The sequence below is a fragment of the Mandrillus leucophaeus genome, unplaced genomic scaffold (genome assembly GCF_000951045.1).
Source record: "Mandrillus leucophaeus isolate KB7577 unplaced genomic scaffold, Mleu.le_1.0 Scaffold1571, whole genome shotgun sequence".
Lineage (NCBI taxonomy): Eukaryota > Metazoa > Chordata > Mammalia > Primates > Cercopithecidae > Mandrillus > Mandrillus leucophaeus.
Genome location: NW_012101556.1, coordinates 29,621 through 53,443, shown reverse-complemented (window position 1 = coordinate 53,443; position 23,823 = coordinate 29,621). Strand labels below are relative to the sequence as shown.

General features: G+C 32.3%; 1 protein-coding gene across 1 annotated transcript in view; it reads left to right on the top strand.

Moving 5' to 3' along the window:
* Nucleotides 1-23,823, top strand: part of KCNT2 (potassium channel, sodium activated subfamily T, member 2) — a 250,671-nt gene that overhangs the window by 202,423 nt on the left and 24,425 nt on the right. Inside the window, exon 13 of the mRNA XM_011975599.1 lies at nt 15,015-15,123. Within this exon, the coding sequence (XP_011830989.1) occupies nt 15,015-15,123 (109 nt within the window). The remainder of the gene's footprint in view (nt 1-15,014; nt 15,124-23,823) is intronic.

Sequence of the window (23,823 nt, the reverse complement as noted above, 5' to 3'; positions counted from 1 at the left end):
CAAAGACTTGGAATCAACCCAAATGTCCATCAGTGACAGACTGGATTAAGAAAATGTGGCACATATACACCATGGAATACTATGCAGCCATAAAAAAGGATGAGTTTGTGTCCTTTGTAGGGACATGGATGCAGCTGGAAACCATCATTCTCAGCAAACTATCACAAGAACAGAAAACCAAACACCGCATGTTCTCACTCATAGGTGGGAATTAAACAATGAGATCACTTAGACTCGGACAGGGGAACATCACACACCGGGCCCTATTATGGGGAGGGGGGAGGGGGGAGAGATGATATTGGAAGTTATACCTGATGTAAATGACGAGTTGATGGGTGCTGACAAGTTTATGGATGCAACACACCAACATGGCACAAGTATACATATGTAACAAACCTACATGTTGTGCACATGTACACTAGAACTTACAATAATAAAAAAAAGAAAAAAAAAAAAGATTTATAACATCTTAATGCTAATTACCTGCAAAAATCTTGCAATTTTTTAGAGTTGTAGTTTTAGTCAACATTTCTACTATTAGTATACATATTTTAGCTCATTTTTCTTCAAGTCCAATTAATAAAAAATGGAAAAAAAGATCCTTTTTTTTGACATTTAATAAGTCACTTTCATGTGGTCAAGCATTTTGTGCATATTATGTCATTTAATACCACAATTTGTTCATACATGAGAAAACCAAGTCTCAGAGATGTTCAATAGATTTCCCAGAGTGACAGTCTAAATTTTACCCAGTTTAGTCCAAATCCCAAACCTCTACCTTTACAACAAACTTCTCCCCATGTTGATAATAGCTTAGCTTATTATTCAAATGGCATACATATTTGAAAATAAAAGTGGTACTACTGTTTAAATATTATAATAAGAATGACATATGTACATAGTTTCTGGTATCAGCTCTCTGTTCTACTCCTTTCCATCCTAGTTTATCCCTTAAAAATATATATTAACTTTGTATCTATTAAATTATTAATCTACTTTACATCCTTGCCTTGTAAGAAAATGACATTTTCTGACCTCTTTTTTCCTCTGACTTTCAATCTCAATTTTTCATTTCCCAATTTTCATTTTTGAAGTTACATTTGTGCATTTGAAGACTGATACCGTTTACCTTTTGTTCTCTAAACAAAATGAGGACGTCTGCCATTATTTGATGACTCTAAGTGTCGAACCCAATAAACATTTAGAATTGCATGAGTATGAACATACTGTTTATTGAAGACCCAGTGATCATTTTGATTACATTTTCTTTTTCCTTTTTTGTGTTGCTTTACTCAAAATTTTCAAAATCAGCTATATATTTTATGTGTTGATTACCATACTGTACATTTGTGTGTGCTGGGGGATGGGGGCTGCTAACTTATTTGTAAAGCTCCTTTTTACCACTCACTATTTTATTGTCTTGTCATATGTTTACAGGTCTTAGTTTATCTAGCTTCAAATTTCTAGGAGGCTAACTGATGTACTCTATTGCCACCCACTCCAAATTGAGCATAGTATTCTGTACAAGGAAGAAAAAGCACCCCAGTATAACATTATCTCCATTTTCAAATATGATTCCTTCTTTTCCAGTATTCATTCAACAAATATTTATTGAGTATTCTGTACCCCAAACACTGACATACTAGCTGAACATACAGTTATTAACAAAACAGTAAAACATTTTCATTCTCATGGAGCTTATCTACTAGTAAAAGTGACATTAAGTCCTAAGTGACATCTTATATACTAGTAAGAATTGACATTAAATAAATGTGTACAATGTTAGTGAAAAGTATTAAATATGCTGGGGAGAGAGCATATCAAATGTTCAGAAAGACAGACATTATAAATTGAATCATGAATTAAAAATCATTTAGGATTAACCTAAGATAATCATAAAGTTCACTATTTATAGAATACATCAACACAACAGCATATTAGAGAGTTCATACATCATATCAGAGAGCTCATACATCATCGTCAAGTATAATTTATCCATGGAATGCAAAAATAGTTCAACATATTAATAACTGTGATAAACCACATTAATGGAATAAAGAACTTAAAAATATATTCCCATCTCAATATACTCAGAAAAATCATGTAACAAAATTTTCCATAAGAGTGTATCTTTAGTAAAAAACACAGTATATACAGGGATTGGTAATGTCCACAATTTCAGGCATCCACTGAAGGTCGTGGAATATATCTCCCACCCCTGTGGATAAGGGGTAAATATTTTATGTAGAAAACTATAAAGATTCCAGAAAAATAAAACTGTTAGAACTAATAAATCAATTTAGTAAAATTACTTGCATTCCTATATACTAACAATGAACCATTGGAAGGAAATTCAGAAAATAACTCCTTTTACAATAGCCTTCAAAAAGAATAAAATACTTATAATTAAACTTAATCAAGGAGGTGAAAGACTAGTATACTGAAAACTACAAAACATTGTTACAAGAAATTGAAGGAGACATAAATAAATGGAAAATGAAAAGACATCCTGTGTTCACTATTTCCATCAGAATCTCACTGGCCTTTTTTTTTTTTTTTTTTTTTTAACTGGAATAGTTAAAAACAATCCTGAAATTAATATAGCACCACAAAAGATCCAGAATAGCCAAAACGATCCTAAGAACAAAGAAGAGAACAGGAGGTATCACACTCCGTGATTTAAAAATATGTTTCAAAGCTATAGTTATTAAAACCACATGATACCAGCATAAATACATGCATATAGTCTAATAAAGAGCCTAAAAATAACTCTATGCATATATAATCAACTGATCTTTAACAAGGTTGTCAAGAATACACAATGTGGAAAGGATAGTCTCTTCAACAGAAGGAAAAAAGGAGGAAGGGAGGAAGGAAGGAAGGAAGGAAGGAAGGAAGGAAGGAAGGAAGGAAGGAAGGAAGGATGGAAGGAAGGAAACACAGAAGGTGGGAAGAGAAGGAGGAAGAGAGCAATGAGGAAGGAAGGGAGGAAGGAAGAAAAGAAGGCAGGAAGAGAGGGAGGGAAGAAGGGAGGGATGAAGGGAAAGGAAGAAGGGAAAGGAAGAAAGGAAGGAAGGAAGAGAGGGAGGGAAGAAGGGAGGGAGGAAGGGAAAGGAAGAAGGGAAAGGAAGGAAGGAAGAAACAAAGGAAGGAAAAAGGGAGGGAGGGAGGAAAGGAGAGAAGGAGAAAATAAAGAAAGAAAGAAGGAAAGGAACAAAAAGAAGGAAAGAAAAGACATTGAGATCTTACATCCTACACACAAAAAAAAATCTTAGACTTTAACTTGATCTGAAATCGTAAAATTGAAACAGAGGAAAAGCTTGACTTTGGTCTTGGCATTGATTTCTTGGTTATAACACCAAAGCACAAGCAACAAAATAAAAAATAGACAAGTGGTATTATGTCCAGCTAAACAAAATGAAAAACTTACGCATAGCAAAGGAAAAAATCAAAGTGAAAAGACAACCCGAAGAATGGGAGAAAATATTTGCAAACCATATATCTAATAAGGGATAAATTTCAAGACTATATAGGGAACTTCTATAGCTTAGTAGCAAAAACTGAAACCAAACACACACACACACACACACACACAAAAGGAAATAAGCTGATTAAGAAGTAGGCAAATGACTTGAATGGAAATATCTCCAAAGAAGACATACAAGTGGCCAAAAAGTACCATGTTTAAACAGATGATCAACATCATTAATTATCAGGGAGAGGAAATCAAAACAGCGAAGAGGTATCACCTTATATCTCTTAGGATTGTTGTCAAAATCAAGATACAAAGAGTTGATGGTGATGTGGAGAAATTCAAAACATTGTCCACTGGTTGTGGATATATAAAATAGTGAAGCAGCTATGAAAAACAATATGGTGGTTTTTCAAAAACCTAAAATAGAATTGCCATATGACTCAGAAATCCCACTTCCTGTGATACATCCAAAGGAATTGAAATCAACATGCCGAAGAGATGTCTGTACCCCTATGTTCATTGTAGTATTATTCACAATAGCCAAGAAATCAAAATAAACAGTGTCCAATAACAGATGAATAGAAAAGGAAATTTGGTTTATACTGCCAACAGATCTACATTAGAAAAAAGTTGAAGAAAGTTCTTTAGCAAATAGAAATGATGTCTTATGACACTCTGGATTCACATGAAAAAATTAAGAAAGCTAGAAATGATAAATACGTTGGTAAATATAACTTGAAATTTAAAAAATATTATTTATTGTTTCAAGCAAAAATAATGACAATATTGTGGGATTTATAACAAACAAGTAAAATGAATGACATTCTAGCATGATGACTGAAAAAACGGAACATAATGTAGTGAGATTCTTTATGCATTATTTGAAAGATGGGTGTAATATATACTGGTGTATGTTATAAACCTTAGGGTGGCTCTTAATAAAGATTTTAAAAACCTATATGATTAAGTGGAACAATAAATGTATTTAATGCAAAAGGCAGCAGTAAAAGGGAACAAAGAATAGATGGGATAAATAGAAAAATAAGAGGATGAAAATGATACACTGCACAAATACTAATCATACATAAGTGGAAGGTAGCTATATTAAGCAAAGAAAACTCATAGACAAGAACTCATACCAAAGATGAAGAGGAATACTTTGTATTGACTAAAGGATCAGTGCATTAAAAAAATAACACTCCTAAATGTGTGTGTGTGCTATATATATAAAGAAAACTCTCAAAATACATGAAGTATAAAATGGCATAACTGAAAGGAGGGGTAAAAAGCTACAGTTTGTCTTATAATTTTCAACACTTCTGTCTTATCAATCAATATAAAAAGGCAGGAGATCAGTAGATTTATAACAAACTTGAACACACTGTCACCAGCTTGATCTAATTGACATATGGAATATTACACTAAAAAATGGAATTCCAGTGTTCAAGCACACATGAAACATTCACAGAGATACATCATATTCTGAACCATAAAAGATATGGCAGAGAATTTAAAACCTACAGAATATGTTCTCTGATTATAATTGAATTAAATGAGGCATTAATAATAAAAACACAGCTGAAAAATACCCAAATACTTGGAAATAAAACAAAACATCCATAAGCAACCCATGAGTAAAAGATAAAATAAGAAGAACTATGATGAAAATGCAACACATTAAATTGTATGGAATGCAACTTTACAAACATCTGAAGAGAAATTCGTATCTTTAAATTTTTATATTGGAAAGGTTCAAAATTTAATAGGAAAAAGGAATTGGAGACAACAATTATGGACTTTGAAAGTGTTTTCTGTACATGAGCGCAATGAAATCGGGCAGTAACTGATGGGTAATGTTTGATCAATGAAAGCTTTGTTTCCTCCTTTTCCTTTTTTCATTTTTTTTTTTTAGTGGGAAAGATTTCGGTGAGTAAATATGGTAAATATCTACCAAAATTGGCAAAATTGGTCATGAAAGAATATAATAGGAGGTGATCTTATGCAGGAATGGAAGGTTTTTCTTGGATAAGGGTGTAAAACTTTCATCCATTTTAACAAACAGGAAAAGAGTATATATAGATAGAGATGAAGGTATATTTGTGGCCGCATGGAAAAGAGCTTGTGGAAGTTGATTTTTCTTGTTTCCATTTGCTTAGCGAAATAACAGTTGAGATTATCAGGGCAGAGGGAGGCTCCGGGCCCTTGAGAAACACTGGCAAGTGGCAGAGGGAAGATTCACATCCCAAAGGAGCAGAGAAAGAATTTATAATGGAAAATTTTCTACAATAAACGTTCTAAGTAAAGAAAGGTCAGAGGCCTACAGTCTGGAGGAAATCTGTCTAATGTTTATTCACACTGAGGGGAGAAACTTTGAGGCATCTTAGGTATTTGACTCCCAAGGCTTTAAGTTGTAACTCTGAAAAAAAAATGTTTTTATTCCCGGCTCATGCTGCTGACTTTCCTCTTAAATGTCAAAGACATATTTATTCTTGATTATTACATGCATTTTTGAACATATGGTATCTTAGAAAAGAAAGCAAACAATCACCAAGCACTCAGTGATTTCCCTTCATGTACCCTTCTGACAGCATGAGAAAAGAGCTGAAATAAAATGTTTGCTACGGAAACTTTTTCACTGTTTTTTTCAATTATGTTTTGTTTTAAGAAGATCCACCTCAGGCACTGAAACAAGCACACAATCATCTGTACTATGTCATTCCCTGATGAAATGTACCTTAGATTCTTTTGGGAGATTTTGCAATTTTATTTATGTCTTTAGTCAACCCAGTGGTTAGTGACTTGTTTTCAAAAATATTTTCCTTACCATTCTCAAAAATCACAGAATTTTAAACTTGAAAAGATACCTTGATATCCTTAATATAACTAAGTTTTCAGTACACTCAGAAATAATTTTTGGTAAATTTTTGACAGATGTACATCACTGGACTTCAGTTACATACTGTCAAGATAATCTGACCTCTTTACGAATCACTTTATTATTCATTTGACATTTGTATACCAGTGAGTTTCAAGAGGTTTTTGGATAGTGTGGTCATGACTGTGTTAAATTGAGTAACTAGATGAGGGAAAATTCAAGAGGCTTAAGATCTGGAATTGGATTTGGTGTTGAGGGAAGTTTTCTTCAAAACCTGGGAGAGGATTTAAGTAAGTAGAACATACAATTTAAGGTATGTATCATTCTGGATGAGTTACTCTAACTCAGACCAAGGACTAGGAAACACTACAGTGCTTCAGCTTTCAGAAAGAGTACAAAATGAGTTTAGCTACTCTACAAGGAAAAACAAAAAGTAAGCTTTTGAATTGGCAATAATAATGACTTGTTGCTGAGTCCCAAAATTTCTGGTAAGATTTTGATAATATATATGGAGATTCCGACAGGCAAGCAGGTTTTTATCATTAAGTATCTGTAAGGAGTGGTACATTTTCAGTCACAAGAGTGGGAATCAAAATCAGAATTACAGTCCCTGAGAGATCATTGAAAAAGCAAGGACATTTTTTCCTAAAACTAGAACCCAAGGTAATGTTTCAGTCCCAGATACACTGTTAAATCCCTTCTGCTGAAACTTGGCAGGGGGACAAAATTATATTTATAGCCATACAAGTTTGAATGCTGAGGCCCAGAATGCTAGATCAAGTCTTCTTTTAATTTTTTGTTTTTTGACTTTAGTGTAGATTGTTCATGAAGACTAGGTCATTGTCGAGTCTATAGGTTTGGGTGAGTGATATAGTTTAATTAAGACTACAACTAGTTGGCCTGATGTTCTACTTTCTAATAGCCAGCTATTCTATTGTAAAATGCAGCAACATATTTTAATGGTAGAGTATTTTTTAGTGATTTTGGCTGTTTTCTTTTAAAGTATTTTTATTTAAGAGCACTTTTGGATTATTTTTGTATTTAAAATAAAGATGTACCATATTTGAAACCTACTTCTCTGAAGACATCAATTACAATTAATCACAGTGAAATGTACCATTTTCTTAATTCAGTCATAAAGTTAGGTCAATTAGTTATAGATGATAGATACTATGGATCCTCTGTATCAGAATTACCTTCAGTTTTTGATATTTCCTGATATATGTATATGTAATCTAACCTTATACTTTTTAACAGTCTACATATTAGACCTGGATGTTCTAATTATGAACAAAATAGACCCTGAACTGAAGGTGCTTTTGAGTCCAATCTACTATGAGGCCTTCATAGGGATTTCTGTGAAGAAATTGCTCTCTGGGCAAGGAATACATTTGGCAAAAATTGTTTATACAACAATACATTCGAATGTTTTCAAGATAGGTTTGTTTTCCAGATTGCCATAGGACTTTTGTTGTTCTTTATAAGTGTTTGTGATTAGTTTGCTCAATCACCTATAAATTTTGGACAAATCTATCTACATGTATTATTTTAAGTTTTACAATTCAGTTTCACTTTATATACTAGTAATCTTAAAAAATAAAGTGTCCAGTGAATAAGTTAGCAAGATATACTCAAAGTATGTGTGGTAAATACATCAATTTTCAAGTGCTGCAGATGGATTTTATAAATTAAAAATTGAAAGGAAACTGATGCCTTTGATCAAACCAATGTTTTATCACTTTTAGGTGACAGACTCTAATTGAGAGTTCAATAAAAATTATAAATTTATGAATAGGTAAATAATTCATGTATAAAATTTCATGTAAAATGTCTGAGTTCTTTAATGGGTTCTTTGGATTTCAGTAAAATAATTCCTGCCATAGGTAAAGTTATTTATTGTAAGTCCTCAGAACAACAATCAATATCTTTTAGATAGTACAATTTATTAAGTTGAATTTTATGGAGACATTCTTCACTAATTTAATTTTTAGGCAAACTGACTTTTTGTAAAATGTTCTGTTTCACAGTAGCAATAAACATCCAGATGATGTGATAGTGTCCCAAATTACCTACCTTTATTATTACAGCATTTTTATTCTAAAGTTATCACAATAAACATTTTACTCTATGGTTAGAAATATGGAGCACTTTACTTAAGGATGAATTTGTCCCCAAGAAAATTAAAAAAAAAAATCAATCTTATCCTCTGCTTTTAGAAAAAAATGAAGTGAAATCGTGTTTCTTTGCTAGTTTCATTATCTGTATTAGGAAAATTTTTCTTTTGTATTTCTCATGTGATATTTATGCCATGTTATATAGCTCTTTTCCTTTTTCCTCACTTAATGATCCACTCGAAATTATTGATGTTTGTTCTGTTTTGTGAGGGCATAAATTACAAATAAAACAAGGATTTCAGAATAGGTACTTTATCCCATGTATTCAGGCATTGAATTGAAATATTTACTAAATGCTTTCTATATGCCTAATGCTCATTGTATTATCACATTTAATGTTCAAACTATCGATATGAAGTAAATATTGTTTTTCTTATTCACCTGTGATATGCAAATGAATGCTAGGTTCTGGGAATAAGCTAGGGTGAGCAAAATGTAGACATGGCCCTTGCCTTCACAAAGCTTATAGTTTACTGAGGACCAACTTTTAAAAATGTTAAACGTTAGATGGGGTTAATTGTTTACAGAATACAATGGGATCAAGTAGCATCATCTATCCTAGTGTACCAGCAGTCAGAAGAAAAGGCTTCCTAGATAAGTGACGTTTTAGCTGGGATGAGAGGCATTAGTAGGGCTGAACCAGTAAAGAATGTTCTTGGCAAATGGTCCTAGGTGAGAAATGCTGATTATCTGAGTGGAGAATGTGCATTATCACTAGGTGGAAGAATGCAAAGACTGAGGAAATAGTTTGGGAAAAGTTTAATAAAGGTTGTTGTACGCCTTGTTAAGAAGTTTGAATTTGATGCCGAAACAAAGGAAACCACTATAGGATTTTAACAATAAGAATTTTGGTTGGAAAAAAACTTCATCTGATAACATTACAGAATTAGTGAAAAAATGTTATAAAGCTTGAGATAGGCTAACTGAGGGGCTGTTGCCCTTACTCCAAGCCAGAAGTGATAAGTTTTTAGATCAGGTTATGGCACTGGTGCTGGAGAAAAGTGGAATCTATTAGATCAATATTTAGAGGCATAATCAACAAGATTTGAGAACTCTCTAAATGTAAGGTAAGTGAGACAGAGAAGCTGATGATTTAGCATCTGGTAGTATTTTCCTTTGGGAAAAGGGAGGACTACCAGTAGCAAGATGGTTTCGGTTTGGGATAAGAATGTCAAAGGACAACCAAGTGTGTGATGTCAGATAAGCCAAAGGAGGATGTTTTAGGGAGCCAGTGGTCTACAAGTCAACTGTTGCCAAGGGTTAAGATAAAGAAGAAAAGCAAGTTGCACACATCCATTATACAATAACCAAAACTTCTGTAAGAAGAGTCAGATCCATGGTAAGTTCCCTGTACTCATGTATTTTGTAAGCTCTGAAGTGAAGATTAGAGCCCAATGTTGGTGACTCTACAGATCATGCTTTTCTCACTTACTTTTTAAAAAATAAACTAGACTTTTTGTTGTTATTGTTAAGCCATTTTAGGTTTACAGAGAAAATGGAACAAAAAATATAGAGAATGTCCATATCTCACCCCTTACACTCTTCTCCCCCTACACCCCATTTTCCCATTTTTATCTTCCAGTATTGTGGCATATTTGTTGAAACTAATGAACCAATATTGATAAATTATTTAACTAAAAACCATAATTTACATTAGAGTTCACTCTTTGTATTGTATATTCTGTGGGTTTTGATAAATGTAATATGACATGCATTCACCATTATCATATCACAAAGAATATTTTTAGAGTCTTAAAACTATTCTCTGCTTTACCTATACATCCTTCCGTCCTTTCTTTTCCCCAACCTGGCAACCACTGACCTCTGTACTATGTCCATAATTTTGCATTACTACAATGACATATAGTTGAAATCATGCATTATGCAGCCTTTTCAGATTGTCTTTTTTTCACTTAGCAATATGCATTTGAGATTTTGCATGTCTTGTCTTGGCTTGATAGTGCATTGCCGAATATTCCATTGTATGGATGTAGCACGGTTTATCCATTCATTTTTTGAAGTTCATCTTGGTTACCTCCAAGTGTTTGTAATTATAAATTAAGTTATTTTAAGCATGTGCATGCAGGTTTTTGTAGAGACCTACATTTTCTATCCACTTAAGTAAATACTAAGTATCCCAACTGCTGGATTATTTGGTTAGAGTACATTTACTTTTGTAAGAAATTGTCAAACTGTATTCCAAAATTGATGTATCATTTTGCATTCCTTCCCAGCAATGAATGCAACTTCCTGTTGATCTATGTCCTCTCTAGTATTTGTTGTCTTCAGCATTTTAGATTTTAGCTATTATGAAAAGTGTTTACTGATATCTTACTGTTTTAATTTGCAACTCTCTAATGACATGTGTTGAATGTCTTTTCATTCTTCTAATCTGTATATGTTCTTTGGTCGGATGTCTGTTCAGATCTCTTGCCCATTTTAAATTCAGTTATTTGTTTTCTTGCTATCTACGTCTTTGTGTTTCAACATGTTTAGTCCATTAGTATTTGATGTCATTATTAATATGGTTAGATATAGCTCTATCTAAATTGTTTTCTGTTTGTTTCCTCTGATTTTGGTTCCTGTTTTTCCTTTCCCACATTTTTTATTATTTGGTTTTGTAAAGTATTGAATGTAGTATACCTATTGGCTTTTTAGATATGCCTTTTGAATTTTTTTTCTTTTTTGTGAGTGCTGTAGGGATTACAATACACATTCTTACTGCTTCATATCAGATTTGTGTCATTGTTATACCACTTGTTAAAATTATAAACTTGCATTTATTCCTTTTCTACTATCCCATGTTATTGTTGTTAGATGTAATAATTTATCCATAGATTAGAAACTACACCAAACATTATTATACATTTTGCTTTATTCAGATTATATATTTTATGGAAATTAAGAGGAAATGTTTTTTATAGTCACTACAACATTAAGCATTTGTTACTCTTGTTTTATTTCTGAAGTTCTTTCTCCCTGCTATCATTTTCCTTGAGCTTACATAGTTTTCATAAACTTTTCTTGTAGTATGATTCCAATGGCAGTACATATCCTTAGATTTCTTTATTTTAAAAAGTCCTTTATTTCACCTTCCTGTTTGAAGGAGTTTTTGCTAGATACAAAGTTCTGGTTTCATAGCTTTTTTTCCTTCATTCTAAACTTCAGAATTTTTTCCAGGGTGGTTTGGCTTTAATGATTTTTGATGAGAGTCCTTGGCCATATGACTCTTTCTTTGGGTGCTATCAAGATTTTGTCTTCATTTTTGTTTTTTAACAGTTTTAATACAGTGTGGCTAGGCGTGATTATCTTTTTGGGTATATAGTTTAGATTTTGCTAATTTTCTTGAACTTTTAAGTGTATGTCTTCTACAAAATTAAAAAGTTTCTAGTCACTATTTCTTCAAATCATTTTCTGTTATTTTTTCTCTTTTGTTTTCTTTTTGTGAATTCAATTATATTATGTAAGACCTTTTTACCGTGTTACACAAGTTCCTGAACTCTGTTACCTTTTCCTTACCTCTTCTCTTTGTTTTTCAAATTGAGTAAATTCTATTGATCTATGTTCAAGTTCACTGACTCCTTTCTTCTGTCATTCCCAATCTATTTCAAAGCCCATATAGTGAATATGTTTTTTCATAAACTTCGGCTTTTTAATCTAAAAATACTTTCTATTACTCTGCTGAAATTTTCTTTTTTAATTACAAGCATGTTTTTCATTACGTTACTGATCATAGTTCTAGTAGAAGCTTTAATTCCTTCTCTGCTCATTCTAACATCTCAGACTGTCTAGTAGCTACCATCTATTGATTATCATTTTGTTTGTTTCCCATGCAAATAGGTCACATTTTTCTGGAAATTCACGAATTAAATAATATTGCATTGTATTTTGTATATTGTGTTATGTTGCGGAGCCTTGGATTCTACTGTATTCTTCCAAAGAATGTTAATGCTCTCAATTTAGCACAGGCTAAGTTGCTTAAACTCAAAATAAAGAAAACTCCATCACCATTGGGGTTGGTAATGCTTCACAAATGTCAGCTCGGATTGTTTTTATGCTTCCCCATGCATTCATGGTTCAGAGGTCAGCCAAAGTTGTTTACACTCATTCACAGAATTTGTGGTTTCTCTTTGCTGCCTCTCCCTTTTCCTGTCTCTGGTGGCTCTGGTTGCTCCAGGCTCCATTCTCTTGTTGTTCTGGCAGGTTTTCTCTGGAGTTTTAGCCCACTTGTGTGGTTGTGGTAAGCAAAGCTGCCCTCAGGTCACAGCAGCAAAAACATGGAAATTATGACATGCAAGATACTTCCTCCAAGTTTTAATTTTCCTCTAAATTCTGCCTACTTTAGTTGATTTACTAGGGCCTTTATATGCTTGTTCTACAGATTTTTTAATAGTTGTCATATGCAAGGACAATTTACTGGGAGCTTATTCTTTCATATTGATAAGGCTCCTGACCTCCTCTATTTCTTCTTTTATTATTAATGTTACATTTTTTGCTGGTGTCAGCAGATAAGTCTCACTTTAAATTTTTTCTAAGAAATTCATTTTTCTTCTTTACCTTTTATCCTTAATGATATTACTTCTGCTACTACTAAGATGATACACGTAATAAGAAAAACAACTTATGTTTTTTCAATAACTGACTGCCAACCTCTAATAAAAGGTGTATGTGTGTTGTCTATTTCACCACAGAAATCCTGTAAGATACAGAATATCTACAGTTTACTAATGAGGAACTTTAACTTGTCCAAGCCTAATTAGATATTGAGGGATGAATTTGGGTTAAAAACCCTACAATAGCCCATTATCTTCAGCACAATGCTAAACATAATGAAATAAAATAAGATAAAAATCATAACTTGGCATCCACTTATATAGTGATTTACTTTCTGTTTTTTTCCTTCTCCTTTAAAATTGTGTACTTCTAGTGAAAGAGAAATAACAGTAATCCTCCACTAAATTATCTATAATCCTCAAACCTCAGATTTAAAAGCATGTAAAATGGATTAACAATTATTCACTTGATGAATCTTAGTAGAATTATTAGGCTCATTCTGATATTTGAACATTTGCCTGTAAGGTGCATATGGTCCATGTAAACCATGCTGGACTACCATTCATCAACTTTCATGTAACTTAAAGTTACTATCATATTTTGGGTTGCTATAACAAAATAGCATATACTGGGTGCATTATAGACAACAGAAATGTATTGCTCACAATTCTGGGGGTGGGAAAGTCCAAGATCAAGGAGCCAGCAGACCTAATGTCTGATAAAGACTGGCTTCCTGGTTCCTAGATAGTTGTCTTCTTGCAACATCCTTACGTGGCTGAAAAAGTGAGGGAGCTCTCTCTTGGATGTCTTTTATATGGGCATTAATTCCATTCATGATGACTGCCCTCATGATGAGGTCTATCAGAGGCCTCATCTCCTAGTGCCTTCGCAATGTGGGGTAGGATTTCAACGTGTAAATCTGGGGAGGAAGTGATCATTCTGTCTATAGCAGTTTCCAACCATAAAAAACAGCTTCTTCTGTCTGCATTTGGATAAACAGTCCCTTGTGCCTATCTGTATTTTGGATCTTCCTTTCCTTCCACTAATAGTGCTGTCAGATAGAACTTTCTGTGGTGATGAAAAATTTACATACCTCTGCTTTCTAACATGGCAGCCACTAGCCATGTGCAGCCTTGAGTATTTGAAATGTGGCTAGTGTGATTGAGTAATTAAATTCTTAACTTTAAATTTAGACACTTCAAATTTAAATAGCCTTATGTGCCTGGTGGCTGTTATATGGACAGTGCTACCCTAGAGCATTTCCGTGCTTCCTTTTCAAAAATGTATTAGCTAACTCTGTGGCATATTTCTCTAATAATCTTCCTTGATTTTTTTCAATTCATTGAATTTATTGGGTGACTACTATGTAAAGGAGTTCGTGTTAAGCATGGTTTTGATTCCCTTCCTTAGTCTAAATGTCTTTTTAAAAACTTTTTTGATATATTTTATTATATCTAAGAGTTTTTTATGTCTTCAAACATACCACACAGGTACACACACACACACACACACACGCACACAAGTCAAATTTCTTTTACCTTTACTATTATATTTTAAAAAGTAATTTTCTAAGCATGTTATTATTATACATATGTTTTTTATTTCTCCTTGGAAATTCCTATTACAAATTATTAGTTTTGCTACATGTCTGAAAGCTTCTGACTGCTGGAATTTTCTAGGAAAATTATTTTTAAGTCTGTCTAGCTATTTTTTCTCTTAATCTTTTCTAATATTCTAAGTGCTAGCAATTAGCTATGATTAAATTAGCTATTACTATCTTCTTCTATGGAAATAATAGGTATTCTTAACAAGTCCTCACAGTACTTTTTATGTTTAAGTTTTAACTATGAATGTGACAAAGCAAACTGATTGCTTATTTTTACTTTATATATTATAAAAATTGTAATTTATGATATTTTTATTTTGATCACTTCAGGATCACCAAACAATTTTGAGAGCATGGGCTGTGAAAGATTTTGCTCCAAATTGTCCTTTGTATGTCCAGATATTAAAGCCTGAAAATAAATTTCACATCAAATTTGCTGGTAAGTTTTTATCTTGCATGAGATCCATTGAATTTCCTGAAACTCCTATAGTGGTTTAAGAGTTAAGTCTCTGAACTAAGTGGCAACTTAAAATATTCAAGATTCTAAAGAACTGAAAATGATTATTAAAACTAATTTACTTGATATGAGAAGATTTATCCACTTTAATATGTTACAAGGTAACATTTTTGCTTGAGTCTTAATTTTTTTATGTAACTTGGTGATTTTAGTACCTTAACGTACTGGATACCTTACTAAGCCTAAATATATTAGCAGTAGTAGATTTATGCATAATATAGACACAAATTTCAAGTGCCATATCTACTCATTTATACATAGGTTTACACATAGATGGGTAATACTTGGCTGTCGTTGATTGTTTAATACACACATAAGCTGACCATGCAATAGACTAATACATTGAAATGTATTCAGGTATATTCAAATAGAGTTAATTTAGGGAGCAGATTTTGAAAAGATTTCAGAAAAAGATGCATGTGAATTTTTTGAAGGTACTGCTTTAAAAATGATAGATCACATGAGACTAGACTTTGAATTGTTAGAAAATTGAACAGCAAAATTGCATTTTTTTCTTAAATGCTTCTATAAAAGCAAACGCTAATGTTGATTTAAGCAATAAATTCATGTGCATGTATGTTTTCCCCTCAATCACAAATACCCCATGTTTTATATTATATTCTATCTTAAAATTCTAAAGCTTCAGAAGTCATTAAAATGTAATTCATTTTAGCAATGTGTCAGCAAAACGTATTTCCTTCAGAAAATGTGTTTACATATCTTAAAATTCTTACCTGTTAGTGTATGACTTTGAAATGAAAAATTGTAAATACTAGGGAATTTTGATGTAATGATAAGAAAATTATGAAATGGTTGCTATTCAGTTTGCTCTAGCCTTCCCCAAATTTATGTCATCATTTTTTTTTCCTAGCAATGTATAGCAAACAATTTAAAGTAATAACTTCCAACTCTGGTTGCACATTAGTAAGTTTTTGGAAGAATTTCTAAAATACTGATCATAGAGATTCTGATTTATACAGTATGATAGGTGCTAGGGCATCTCTAAGACTATTTCTTAAGTGAAATTTGAAAATAACATTGCCTATTGTATAGAAGGTTTTGGGAAATTAAATGGAAAAATATGTGTAAAGTACTCCATCTACAACCTGTTACCTATATTGTTAGCATTCATCAAATGCCAATTGCTTCTGAAAAAGACCTTTGTAACTAGACTATCTTATTTGTACTATTATTTAAGAAAAGAAATATTTTTGAAAAATTTTAAATATACACGGTGATGACTTGCTATCACAAAAGTTTTGAATGGCAGTAATGACATTAGCACTAAGTAAAATCTTAAAATGATGACTTTAAATTGGAGTGCCACCACTTAAGACAGGTAGATTAATATTTTGAGCCTTATTTCCTGTCTATTAAAAGGCCACAAGGACTATGTCTCTGTTTTATTGGGGTTAATAGTAAGGATTTAATAAATAATGTCTGAAACATATTAAGTGTTCTATAAATGGATATTGTATCAAGACCTTAAAACAATATGTATTTTCGAAAAACAATTTGTGATTTTGAATGTATTTTGACAAAAATTCAGAGCAGACTTCAGTTCTTTCTCCCTTCTTTAGCATGCCATTGGTATGTTTCCACAGAAAGATCAACTTTGCTGAAAAAGTCTACTGCTAAAAAAAAAACCAAAAAACTATTTGCATTAATCTATTTTCTAATACTCATTTTGTCATTAGTTTAATAATACCATCAAAATGAATGAATTATTTACAAATTCTATCCCAACCATTTGTCTCAATATTTCTCACTGTGACACCTGATGAAATTCTTTTTATTAGTGCCTAATTCTTTTATGACTGAGATTACAACATTTCAGAGGATCTCTTTTTATATTGTGTAAAGATGAAGGCATCCTAGTTTCATTAAAATGCCACAAAAAGAGTTTGGAGTGATGTATGAAGCTCTCAAAACAAAATCATATATTTTATATCTCAGCATGATGTCAAAAATTATGGACTTTTCCTTTCAAAAGGCAGTGTATCAAGCTGTCACTTAATTTGTGTAAGAGATTGTTTAAATAATGGTCCTCAAGAAACCATGCTGTATGTGTCTGTGCCCTGTTGCTATGAGATTTTGCAGCTTTTTACCATGAAGAGGTGAAATCTATTTCCCCATCTTTGTATATAGAGTTTGCTTTGTGATTTGCTCTGACCAATATAATGTAACAAAACTTACACTATGTAACAACAGAAGCTAAGACTTAAAAGGCTGTACTGGTTCTGCTTTTGCTGTTTTGGGAACATTGCTCAGGGACTACATATAAAGAAACTCATTTTAGCCTCTCTAAGAATGAAAAATCACTTGGAAAGTGAGGCTCATCCATACCAGCACCTCACCTGTCCAGCTCCCAACTTACTTACCAGCCAACCCAAGGAATCATGCTGACCCACAGAATTTTGAGAAATAAAATGGTGGTTAAGTCACTGAAGTTTGGAGGTTACTAGTCATGTGACAGTAGATAACTAATACTGTTGGTGATAAAATAATAATTACTTTAATTTTAAATCATATTTACTTGACAATACTTATTATATTCCTGTCCTTGTACTCTCATATGTATGAAGTAAACAGATTCCAATATTCACAAAATATGAAATGAGACATTTGCATTTCCATTTATTTAAATGGTTCCTTTGGTTTACCCTAAACTGTGGAAATATAATCATGATTATAATTTCTGTTTAAAAAGTAAGCAAAGTTTACTTTCAGCAAATTGTCCTTTTTATAATAAATTTGTCAAAATAACATGATTGAAACTGCAAATTCAGGAGTGAGACATTTCATGGTGATGTAGTTGCTGTACTGTGTACTGACTGCATGACCTCAAGCTTCTTCAAATCTTTAAGCTCGAGTTTTTCAAGTTGTAAAATGGGGATGATATGAGAAGCAACCCCTTCATGTCATTATAATACTAAAAAGGATACTTGGAAGTATCTTTTTAATTTTTAAGCTACCAGTAAGTGATGCCTATTTAAGCAATTGGGATAATTTATATCCTGAGTGCCTATTTGTAATCTTCATGACAAATTTATATTATACTTGTATAGAGGAAAACTAGCTGGGCTTTCCCATAATGTATTACAAACAGTTGATAAGAGATACTTCAAAAGCATATAATTCTGAGCTTACACACATTTTCTCAGAGAATAGAAAATATAAGATACCTTCTCAACTCATTTAATGGGAATAACATAGCCTTGATACAAAACTCAGTGAGGATACTTTTGAAAATGACACTTAGAGTCTAACTTAATTGGTTAACAGAGTTGAAAAATCATATAAAATATTTTAGCAAAACAAACCGAGTAATATATTTATAAAAGAATATATAATCACCAAGTTGAAATTATTCCAGAAATAGATCATTATATTAAAAGAGAATAACCATATCACAATTTTAATGAATGTAGTAAAGTATTTGAGACCGACATCAACATTCATTCACAATTAAAACTTAATAAATAAATAAATAAATAAATAAAAGCTATTGGAAAGCTAGGACCAAAGAACTTCTTAACCTAAGGCAAGTTATCTTCAAAATAACCAAGAAAAAAATTATATTTAGTAATCACATATTGAAAAGCTGTCATTTAGGTACAAACATAGGTGTCTACTAAAACAACTTTTATTCAGTATTTTTCTGAAAATCATAAAAATGGCAGTGAAGCTGGAAAAAAGTAAAAGATATAAGCATTGGAACACAAGAAATAAAATTGTCATTGTCCACGTATCATCAAATTCTCGACAGGGAAATTGAAAAAGAATTTATTTCTTTCTATTCACGTTTTCCTTAGAGCAACTCATCTATTTATATAATTTGCAAAATTAAAACTCTTCTTCAGTATCCACTATGAGCTTCAGTTTTGAATCCTGAACTGCATGGTCAATATCTCTTATTAGATTTCTAACAGCCCTCTTAAAATTAAGATGTTGAAAAATAGTTATTGATTTTTCTCTGACCTAAAACCTGTTTCTCACCCATTATTCCCAGCACCATCTGTTTAGAACTCAATCAAAAACCTGTGAGTCATATTTTCCTTCTCTGCATCCAATCCCACATCTTGTCCTATGGGTTATATTACCTAATCCACAGTGGCATCACAACCCTACGCCATTATCATCTCTCACTTAGGCTATTTCAAAAAAGTCCCTTTTCATCTTTTTCCAGGTATTCACAAGTTGTATCTGTAAGCTTACTGCTGCACTTCATGTCCCCCAGAACATTTGCAACAGTGATTGCTGTTTGTGTATCACAGCAGGCAGCTCCATCTTCATACCTCCATTGTCAACCTAAACTCGTTTTCTTTTACCAGGACACAATGCCAATACCCTTTCCCAATATCATTATTTTTTAAAGATTCTTTCTTGTGAATAATTTGTGTCACCTTTTATGGTTCAAAAGTCAGGTGGTAGTATAGCTTTGGTTATGTCAAATCATTTCTTTTTCCAGTGAGAGACTTTTTTTACCAATATAATATTTTTGTTGGAAGTGGCAATTGGTACTGAAACATATGACAGAGGCAATGGCAGCGTGCCATAGACATGACTAATACAAAAATGTGTTTTTGTAACATCTTGTATTCTCTGTCAAACTCTTGTGGGTGCAGCAATTCTAGTAAAGCTTCTCTAGGGTCAAATATCTGATCTATAATCACCTGGGGAAACCTTATGCCTCCATGTTGTGGAGCCCTTCGTAAATTCCCCTCCTCAGTTGCAAAACCAAGATTAAAGGGCACAATATTATGGGGAAGTTTAGTTATCAGACATGTTTCTGTAGCTCAACATTTAATCAGACTGAAATCAACTTCATATTTTCTTCTCTACTGTGCATTTCCCAATCATTTAATGCACGCACAGACACACACACACATACACACACATGCACACTCCAAACCATAAAAGAAAAAATATGTACTTTACTAGGAAGATAACTTCTTCATTGAAAAACCTTGAGTGAACTTTAAAAATAAACCGTGCTTTCCAATTAATCAATTTCAGCTAAATGAAGTTTGCTGTTTGTCTCCTAGTCAGATGAAGTTACTCAGAAAATCAGTGGGAGGTGAATTATGTTTTAAGAGTAAATTAATAGCTAAATTTAGATAAACACAGTATCTCTATCTTCCTAATAAAGTGTTATGTCATCTGTGAATATTCAGTTCTCTTAGGTTCCTTATCCAACTTTGTTTCAACTGTTCAGTCCTACGAAAATCTCCCACTTCATTTGAACAGATATGAGAAGAAATAAAAATCAAATCGGCAAATTTTCACCCACAAGTAGGAGTAAAGAATGTAAAAACAAAGGAGTAAATGAAAGTGTGAATTATCTATTTTCCATGCTTCTTTTTTAGTCCAAAGGCTACCCTTGAGATATTTTCCATACTTTGCTTATGGTATTTCATATATAACAGAATTTGATTGCAATTTGTTCATGAAAAATAGAACCATATTTCAACAGTAAAGTGTTGACTGAATGAAATACTTTGTACTTCGCAATTCAAACCTACCTAGAAGAATGCATCATGATACTAGAACAGTAGGAGTTAGTTCTTCTAACAATTAAAAAACATTTTTAATTGCAATAAGAAGTTAAAAGTCCAAGCAGAAGTAAATGTGTTTTTAGCAATGTCATAGACAATATTGTTTAAACATGTGTCTTTCATAGAGCTTGATTCCCATTATAAAAATAATAATATTTAAAGTGCACACACATATATGCACGTATCTTGGAGAAATGATTTGACCACAAAATGAAGGTTTTCCTCAGCTTAGCCATCATCTATTTTGTACTAAATCACTAGATATTCCAATGCATCACTTTTTCCTACCCAAGAAAGAGAGTGGGAAAATATTTCCAAGCAATATAAATATTGGAAATCATCTTAGCTGTTTCTAAATAACATATGGATGTTCAGGCTTGACTTTCACCAAATGGTAAAGTGTGAGTTTTTCATGCTGAATGATTTCTTCATTTCCCATATAACACCCACATAGACATCATTTTAAACTTCATTTTTACAACCTACTTAAGAACATAATGCTTAGAGTTGTTATATTTTCAAAATATAAAACATTAAACCTTTGAAAATTCTCAATTTTTTGGATGGAAACCTTTTCTCTTTGACTTTTTTTATTATTGTGGAGATCATCAGAAACCACTTAACATAAGGCCATGTTCAAACCCAGCACTGTCTGGAGAATCTTTAACTTTTTATGCCATTCCTCACTATTTTTTACTTTCAAAAAATCAAACTTACACCTGTCTCTTATACACATCTAGATGTGTATAAGAGACAGGTGCATATACACACACACAAATGCGTATGCATCCGTGTGTGTACGTGTGATTGTGAATTAAATTTTACTAAGATTTTGTTGGAGAAGTAATGTGAGAATAATGCAAGTATTAGGTAAAGACATAACATTTTAACTAGATAAAAAAATAACTCTAGAGGAAATGTTGAGTGCAGTGAGGAGGACAAAAAGAACCTCATAGGAGGATTATTTAGGAAGCTATTATAGTTGTCCAGGTGAGAGATACAGAGAGAGCTATCATAATGGAAATGGAGAGTGAGAACATATTCATAAAACGTTTCATATATTTTCTGTACACTTAAAAGTCAGCTGACTGCAGCAACTAACGGAGATTGAGAAAATCATTTTATCTTTGCTACTCTCACTTTTTCATATATGTTCACATTTAATATGAATTCTGTTACAGTACTGAACTAATTGATTTATAGTCATTTCAATGTCTATTTAGCACCAGAATATGAGTTTAAGTGCCTTATATGTTCAGTGATTGTACAGTGCTTGACACATAACATCTAATTACTGTACTATAGAGAATATATGATTTAAAAGATCCACTTAAAAATGTGATGATATAACCTAGTAAAATAAAAAGTATGCCAAAATAAATGAAATAGTTTGTAAGCACACAAGTAATGTTCCATCATGTTATGGAAAAAAAATAAAAAAATTCTAGAGTAGAGAGTGACACAGAAAAAGAACACCAGAAATCTAAAAACAGCTCCTTGTAGTTTTTTTCTGAGTATTAGGTCACACATGTACAAAATGAAACTCTAAAAGCTAGTCTAAAAAAAACCAAAGAATCGTAAGTAGAACAATTCCCAGTGCTCAAATAGGGTAAGGAGATATTCACACTCTGAGCAGACATAGTAGAATGACCTTGGCGATCAGCAGGGCATTTGAAGTCTTATGAGATACATGGTTGCTAGTAAGGTTGACTTAGCCCCAGAGTAAAGGGTACTCTAAATAGAACAGTATCAGTTTTCAGTAATAAAAGCTTACCACTAACTTTTCAGTTTACAATGACACAAACCTATTATCTGTGTTTCTGTGGGTCAGGATTCCTGGGATGGGTTATGTAGCTCCCCTGGTCAAGGTCTCACCAGTCTGCAATGAAGATATCCACTTCATCTATAATCTCATTTGAGGTTTGACTTCTTAGAATTTTGTCTACTAACACTGCCCTTGAAAGCTTAAAAATCCAGCAGGCCTTCAAGATATCAAACCAATTCTACCAAAATGAAGCACCCCATTTTAAACATTTGTATAAAGTAACATTCACGTTGGCCAGTATCAATTGAAATGACTAGACATATCAGTAAATGGGAAATTCTGACTGTGATTAAGGTAGAAATAAAACCTGTTCTGTACAAGCTTATATCCAGAAAATAAAGGAAAGGAGAAAAAAATTTATACTGATTTTGTAAGGCCAGCATTATTTGATTAGGCCAAAGCCAAAAACATCGTGAGAAAAGAAAACCACAGGCTGTTATGTTTTATGAACACAGATGCAAAAATCTTCCAACAAATCAGTAGCAAATCCAATTCAGTAACATACAGAAAGAACATACTGTTACCTCGTTGGGTTTATCCCAAGGCTACAGTAGTCATATAACATTTAAAATCAGAGCAGTTCACCATATTAATACATTAAAGGGGAAAATAAGCTATATGATCATATCAACAGATGCAACAACAGCATTTTAAAAATCAGTAATGTTTCTGACAAAAATTTGTGCATACTGGAAATAGAAGAAAAGCAACATCATATTTTTGTTATACTTGATGCTTATAGGCTGAGTACTAAACTCTAATATTGAAACATCAAAGCTGTGTGCTGTACTTCTATTCACACTGTACTGAAGGTCCTAACCTGTGCAATAAGGCAAATTATAGAAATGTTAATGTACACGTTAGAAAGGAAATAGTAAAAATAGCTTTATTCATAAACTAAGTGAACATTTCTTTAAAATGGTAATGAATCTATAATAAAGCTAGTAGTACTAATGAATGAGTTAGGAACATCAAAATGATTTTCCTTATACAGAAATCAATTTTATTTTTCCATGCTTGTAAAGATAATTTAGGAATTTAAATTAAATATAACCTTTAAAATTCTTCAAAAGTATTAAATAGATATGGGAGAACTTAATAAAATATGTGCAAGTCTCATATAAAGAAACATAAGTATTGCTGAGAGAAATTTTTAAAGAGCTAAATAAGCTGAGAATGAAGTTTATTTCAAGGGTTAAAAGATTCAATATTTTAACATGTTAATTATATCCAAATTAA